The sequence below is a fragment of the Alosa alosa genome, chromosome 17 (assembly GCF_017589495.1).
Source record: "Alosa alosa isolate M-15738 ecotype Scorff River chromosome 17, AALO_Geno_1.1, whole genome shotgun sequence".
NCBI classification, from domain to species: Eukaryota; Metazoa; Chordata; class Actinopteri; order Clupeiformes; family Clupeidae; genus Alosa; species Alosa alosa.
In genome coordinates this window covers 15,578,228-15,585,727 of record NC_063205.1, presented here as the reverse complement: position 1 = coordinate 15,585,727, position 7,500 = coordinate 15,578,228, and the positions used below count along the sequence as shown (strand labels likewise).

General features: G+C 42.2%; 1 protein-coding gene across 6 annotated transcripts in view; it reads right to left on the bottom strand.

Annotated features, from left to right (window-relative positions):
• LOC125310340 (nck-associated protein 5-like) overlaps positions 1-7,500 on the bottom strand; it is a 183,580-nt gene that overhangs the window by 65,068 nt on the left and 111,012 nt on the right. For all 6 annotated transcript variants that reach the window (XM_048267654.1, XM_048267655.1, XM_048267653.1 and 3 more), the window contains 2 exons: positions 6,183-6,273; positions 583-768 (listed from right to left, as the gene is read on the bottom strand). In XM_048267654.1, the coding sequence (XP_048123611.1) occupies positions 583-768; positions 6,183-6,273 (277 nt within the window). The remainder of the gene's footprint in view (positions 1-582; positions 769-6,182; positions 6,274-7,500) is intronic.

The following is a 7,500-nucleotide window of genomic DNA, read 5'->3' as shown; positions in this document are numbered from 1 at the left end:
GAGAGAGAGAGAGAGAGAGATGTAGACAGCTGAGTTTCGAGGTGGGAAGTTGGGGAGTGGGAAGTAGGAAGTTAATCAAAGATAATCAAAAAGATAATCATTAATCCCCAAATCAAAAAAAGATTTGGGGATTAATATCCCCGTCTTGCTCAGCTGATTTTAGACCAAAACACAGACAGCATGCCACAGAGGAAAGCAGGAAAGAGAGTGTAATGAGAGAGAGAGCGAGAGAGAGAGAGTAATGAGAGAGCGAGAGAGAGAGAGAATAATGAGAGAGAGAGAGAGAGAGAGTAATGAGAGAGCGAGAGAGAGAGAGAGTAATGAGAGAGAGAGAGAGAGAGAGAGAGAGTAATGAGAGAGCGAGAGAGAGAGAGAATAATGAGAGAGCGAGAGAGAGAGAGAAAGAGACAATGCAGCAAAAAGATGAGTGGATAGATAGATAGATAGATAGATAGATAGATAGATAGATAGATAGATAGATAGATAAAGAGAGAGAGAGAGACAGGCTGAAAGAGACAGAAAGACAGACGAAGACAGACAAACGGACAAACGGTCTCTTGATTGGCTGAAGCGTTACCGTACCTCCAGAGCCTTCAGTCTGTCCAGAAGGGTTCGGGTCTCATCTTTGGCCTCGTCCCCCGCCTCGTCCCCTGCCGCATCTTTCTCGGCTTCCGATTGGCCGCTCTTGGCTGGCTGCTCTTCCGCCGCCTGACACACCCGCTTCTCCTCGGAGGCCTCCTGCTTCTCCATCTCCTTCGAGAGCTTGTCCTGAAGCGAGGGATAGAGAAGGACACAAATAAAGAAGAGAGAGGTGGGGGGGGGAGAAGATACAGATAGAGAAGGAGAGACAGTATGGGAGAGAAAGGAGAAGAGAAAGAGATAGAAAGAAAGGAGAAGAGAGAGATAGATAGATAGATAGATAGATAGATAGGTAGATAGATAGATAGATAGATAGATAGATAGATAGATAGATAGATAGATAGATAGATAGAGAGGAGGGATACACACAGATTGGGAAGAAAGAGGGGTGCAGAGGGGGTGCAGAGGAGAGACAAGGGAAACAAAATGAGGGAGGGAGGTTAGAGAAATGAAGTGAGAGAAGGAATGACAGAGTGAGAGAAGCCAAGGGAGTGAGAGGCATGGGGGTGCAGGAGACAGGAGCATGGAGAGAGAGGGATGAAGAGGGACATGGAGGAAGAGCGAGAACAATAGAGAAAGTGTGACAGATGGAGGGGGAGAAGAAGTGAAACAAGAAGTAGGACAAAAAAGAACAGGGGAAATGAGAGAAGTCAGTGTCAGCATGACAAAACTGTGGCAGATATCCCATGATGCTTTGGGCCACTGATACCACTCGCTGAGTGACCTTGAAAGGCATTTTCTCCATTTTCTCCATTTCCAAAAAAACTCCTGAAGACCCAGCTCTTTAGAGAACATCTCCTCTCATAGCAACACTTACAACAAGTCTTACTGATCCTAGCACTCACCAGCCGTCTCAAACTGACAAGTAACTGTTAAAAACAGCACTCACTGATGCACTTATTCTTACTGTACTCTAATGTTTTTAAATTTGTCCTAAAATTGTTGAGAATTGCTCTAAAACTTAAACTGTTTACCATGTTGTTAGTCGCTTTGCCTAAAAAAGCGTCAGCCAAATGTAATGTAATGTAATGTAATGTAATGTAATGTAATGAAAGGCCTTCTATAGGCTTTCTGGGCGGACAATTCATAAAAATGAACAAAAGACAATAGAGTGATACAAACAGATATCCATACATCTCTTGATAATTCACCCCCCCCCCACACACACAGTAGAACACCTGACACTGATAAGACTAATTAGGTTCTCAGACAACTGCTGGTGCAAGTGGCTGAGTGGTCTTTCTTTGGGTGTAAAGAGAGAAGGCAAGGGGAGAACACAGCGAGACAGAAATGCCGCAGTGGGGACTATCAAATGCTATCTCCCTTCATTATCCCATTTGTCTCCCTGCAAGAGGGAGCCAGGAAAAAGGAGGTGAAAAAATTGAGTTGTGCTTCAATCAGAATGCTCACAGGGGGCCAAGTGTGTGTCTGTGTGTGTGTGTGTGTGTGTGTGTGTGTGTGTGTGTGTGCCAGTGTGGATGGTTGGAAGTTGTGTGCGTAGCATAGGTGTTTGTTTGCAAAGATTCATCACATACAGTATATTACCCAACTGCAAATATTACCATTGAAATTGTGGTAGTATTACTCTGTATTACTGACTGTTTCGGTCTGCTCAAGTGCTATGACACATTCACAGGGTAGCAAAGTGAGGCAGGAGGCATTTCAAATCCTAACAGTACCCCAGCACATATGACATTTTCCAGTGGCAAGAGGAACAATGAGATCTGGCCTGCATAACAACCTCCAATTAGCCTTTTTAGCACTGAATTAGCATTCCCTCAAAGCCTCTGGTATCTTGCCAGTGGAGCAGAACCATCTTCTGTATGTGTACTACCTGGACGGAGTATAGGCATCTTCTTTAAGAGGCTATCGTTTATTTACCGGTATTTATTTATTTATTTATTTATTTATTTATCCACATATCTATGCTCACTTTTGCAACACACAAGCAGTACTTGTATGAGAGAGAATTATGCCCGGTATGATCCCAACGTCTATATGAGGGGTTGGCTCTATCCATTGATGCTACAAGGCATTAACAGCCACTGGGAAATTCTCCTCTTTATTTTGGTCAAATGTTAGAATATAAAATAACATTCCCTGTGCTAACAGGTGCACATTATGTGAGGGAAGTGCCGTAGCCGCGTGTTAGTAATTAGCGGTCGGATGCAGGGCTCTACTGTTTGGGATCACACACACACACACACACACACACACACACACACACACACACACACACACTCCATGCAGCAGGCTAATCTGCAGTCAGCTAATCGTCATCTGACATGCAGGGCACTCAGATCAGCAGATGATGGATGGGGAGAGTACTGTTATAGCAGGGCAATGCATCCCAAAAGACACACACACATGAACACACACACACACACACACACACACACACACACACACACACACACACACACACACACAAAATACAAAATAGATGTGTGAGCATGCATACAGACTCAGAAATGATATGGGGAAAAAACAGTCAAGTGTGAAGCTACACATTAAAGTAGACAAACACACATAAACACACACACACAAATACATAAGAGAACAAGACCACAAAAGTGTGTGAAATGGAAGTCTGAAATATAGATAAAGGTGCAGCTAATGCACAAATGACCGTATTACACAACACACACACTTTTGCTGACAGAGACAACAGAATGTGTGTGTGTGTGTGTGTGTGTGTGTGTGTGTGTGTGTGTGCGTGTGTGTGTGTGTGTGTGTGTGTGTTGGTGTCTAGGAGACGGTGAACCATACTCATCGGTCAGAAAAGCCAGTCTGACAGGCTATCTGGAGCATTACTCTGTCTAATTGCAAATGCATTAGGCACACACGGCTTAATTAGAATGCATAATTTTACTCTGGTGTAATCTCTCGGCTTGTCTCACTCGCATACTGACATGTAGACTCGTACACAGCGCAAACACACGCATACACACACACAGTAACACTCTCCACTCTCTCTCTCTCTCACACACACACACAAACACACACATAAACACATAGGACTAGCCTATACACACAGATATTTCTACGAGACACACATATTTACCCACAAAAGCAAACAGCAAGTGAACTCACATGAGAGTAATTTGTATAGCAGCACATACACATATGATCACGTATCGGCTTGTTTAACATCCATCAAGTATCAACAGACACATGCAATATGCCAAAGGAGATTTGAAATGTTCAGGGTCAGACAGTGCAATAGTCCTATAAACTCTCTCATCTTCATCAGGCTGGTGCGATTCACCAAGCTCAATATGAAGTGAATTTTTAAATAGACTTTACTGTGTGCCGATAGCATCTCATTGATAACCATTACACAAGTGAGAATGAGTTTCGCAAAGTAAATTACAGATGTGTGTGTGTGTGTGTGTGTGTGTGTGTGTGTGTGTGTGTGTGTGTGTGTGTGTGTGTGTGTGTGTGCTGTCGTTGTGTTTAGGTTTGAGTTTATTTGTATGTGTGTGTGTTTGTGTGTGTGTGTGTGTGTGTGTGTGTGTGTGTGTGTGTGTGTGTGTGTGTGTGTGTGTGTGTGTGTGTGTGTGTGTGTGTGTATGTGTGTGTGTGTGTGTGTGTGTGTGTGTGTGTGTTGTGTTTGTCTGTCTGTGCAATGCCTACAATGCCCCCACCCATCACCCACCCATCACCCCAGAACTGTTTCAGTCACGGCTCTTAGCCTCATCAACAATTCCCCCAACTAAGCTCGAATTATACAATTACGTTTGGGCCAAGCTAATGAAGGAGCCTGGGCTACTGGAGAGGAAAGCAATCATGAACACACCCCTCTTCCCACCCTCCGCTCCCCCTGATTAGTTCCCTGGGTGTCATTCATTGGCAATGACGCCGGCAGAGTTCGAGTAAACAAGAGTTAAGCCAGCGAAAGAGAAAAAAAAACTTAGGTGGAGAGAGAGAGAGAAAGAGAGGGAGAGAGAGAGGGAGAGAGAGAGAGAGACTGGCGCTGACAAAAATTTCCACTGCTTCTTTCGGCAAGGTTCTCAGCCTCAAATATGATGTAACATTTTTAGGTTTGAGTTTGCTTTGTTCAGTCGATCAGGTTGGTTGGTATTTATTCAAAGCTGAGATGGGTGAAAGTGTTTTGCCTCAAAGATGGTAGGTGGCTACTTCTATTATCAGACCCAAAATGTTATAGAATTTATTTTAGGCCAAATAAAAAAAAGATCTTCACACTTCTCTGGAGATCTCACAGACGTTTTTAAGAGGGCAAATTACAGCATCTCTTAAAATCAAAAAAGAGTGTCTGCACAGTGTCTGCACTGTTGTAGGCATGGGACCCATCCTACAGCAGGGAAGGACGTTGATACCACACCACCCCTCCCCCAATATATTTGCTATAAATGCCCAGTGCACCCCCACCCTCCTTCTCACCATCACCACAACCCTCATCTGACTCTACCCTTCTGTCTGTTCTTCTCCCACACACCTTGTGATGATCCGCCATCTTAGGCTTCCGAGTACTGATGTCTATACTTTATTTCCTTACTGATGTCTATACTCTATTTCCTTACTGATGTCTATACTCTATTTCCTTCCGAGTACTGATGTCTATACTTTATTTCCTTACTGATGTCTATACTCTATTTCCTTCCGAGTACTGATGCCATACTCTATTTCCTTATTGATGCCATACTCTATTTCCTTACTGATGCCATACTCTATTTCCTTACTGATGTCTATACTCTATTTCCTTACTGATGTCTATACTCTATTTCCTTACTGATGTCTATACTCTATTTCCTTACTGATGTCTATACTCTATTTCCTTCTAAGTCTTGATGTCTATACTCTATTTCCTTACTGATGTCTATACTCTATTTCCTTCTAAGTCTTGATGTCTATACTCTATTTCCTTACTGATGTCTATACTCTATTTCCTTACTGATGTCTATACTCTATTTCCTTCTTAGTCTTGATGTCTATACTCTATTTCCTTACTGATGTCTATACTCTATTTCCTTCTAAGTCTTGATGTCTATACTCTATTTCCTTACTGATGTCTATACTCTATTTCCTTCTAAGTCTTGATGTCTATACTTTATTTCCTTACTGATGTCTATACTCTATTTCCTTCTAAGTCTTGATGTCTATACTCTATTTCTCTTTATTTGTTATTTGTATTTGTTTGCCTCCCCTGTCTGCCTCTCTGCCCCATAATGCCATTCTGATTGCCTCTGCCTATTCTCTGGTCCCAGGATATGTGGATGCTTTTAGTATCAGATATTATAACAGTCTGATAGGTAATAGGACTTAATTGGGTAAACAATTATGTTCAAATTGCATAATTAAATTAGATTTAATCAGTTCCCCGTGGGACAGCATCATGGTCCCTGCTGAGTTTTTGCCAATACAGCCAGATTTTTGGCTCATGAGGTGCCGATTGTTGGTCCAGAATATAAATATTTGGATTAGTTTTGACTGAATTACAGAGAGTATAAAGACACACACACACACACACACACACACACACACACACACACACACACACACAAACAACTATGATAATTTACCTTATAAACCTTCATGATGTCCACAGTGTCCATGGCTGTCGAGTCCAAGACCCCTTGGTTTTGCAACAGCGTTCGTACTGTGTCCTCCATCCTGCACACACAGAGCAAGAGGGAAGGGAGAGAGGGGGTCAGGACTTAAGCTATGTCTTTCCATGGGACTGGCCCTGAATCAGGCACAGGCGTATGAATTCAAAGGATGAATACACATTAAGCATATTGAAAATGAGAGAGAGAGAGAGAGAGAGAGAGAGAGAGAGAGAGAAAGACGGAGAGAGGGAGAGAGAGATAGAGAGAGAGAGTGATGAAGGTGTCTTTAGAAGGTATGTTGAAAGATTCTGCGACCACTATCTGCTTGATCAGTTAGTGATCCCGACACTTTATTCAGGAGATGAAGAAGGCAGAGGGAGAGAGGCCAGGATAGCAGCGGAAAAAAGAAAGGCTACACTAAAGAGAGAGAGAGAGAGAGAGAGAGAGAGAGAGAGAAGAAGAGATAGAGGAAGAGACAGACTTAAAAAGAGAAGTATATATAGATCATGGGTCCAGTGCTAGGAAGGGATGGACCAGTGGGCACACAGCTGTATTGACCCCATTTTTCACCACGAAGGGTCAGACTGATACATAAATGAGTGCAGAGAGAGAGGGAGAAAGAGAGAGAGGGGGCTGTTTTTCCCTGCCTCGATATAGATAACTATTTATAGCTATATGATCACAGTGGCGAGAAGAGGAACTCTGCTAACCAATAATGCGGTCTTCATAAAAGATGTGAACAGTTACGGTAAGTATATATTATATGGTAAACACTTACTTATATAGCAAGTGCATTTATTATGGCAAATTAGCACTATAATGTACAGAATATAATTGAGACTTTATTATTGTATCCTTGTTTCCCCGACTCCTGGGTGCCTGCATCAGTTTCTGTTTGATTCGGTGTTAACACTGTCCACTGAGTATTTTTGAAGAAATACTAAAGATGAATAGTATTCAAAGAAAGTCTTTTACATATTAGATTTTTAAATTCAAACGGATCCTGTAATGGTTTATGGCCATCCATTTAAGGAATATCTACTGACATCTCAGATAATATATTAAAGAACCTTGAATAGTTTATGATGGTACCGTATGAATTTTAGAAGGTGTTACGAAGTCATAAATGTTGACTTTTCAATAAAGCTTTACAGCGCAACAGCACTGTCGACATGGTCGCTCATCGATTCAGAGTCTTCCACCCGAATGAATTACAAACCACCTCTAATGAAAGAAACGCTACACACATCACAAACTACCTATAATGAAAGAAACGCTACACACATTACAA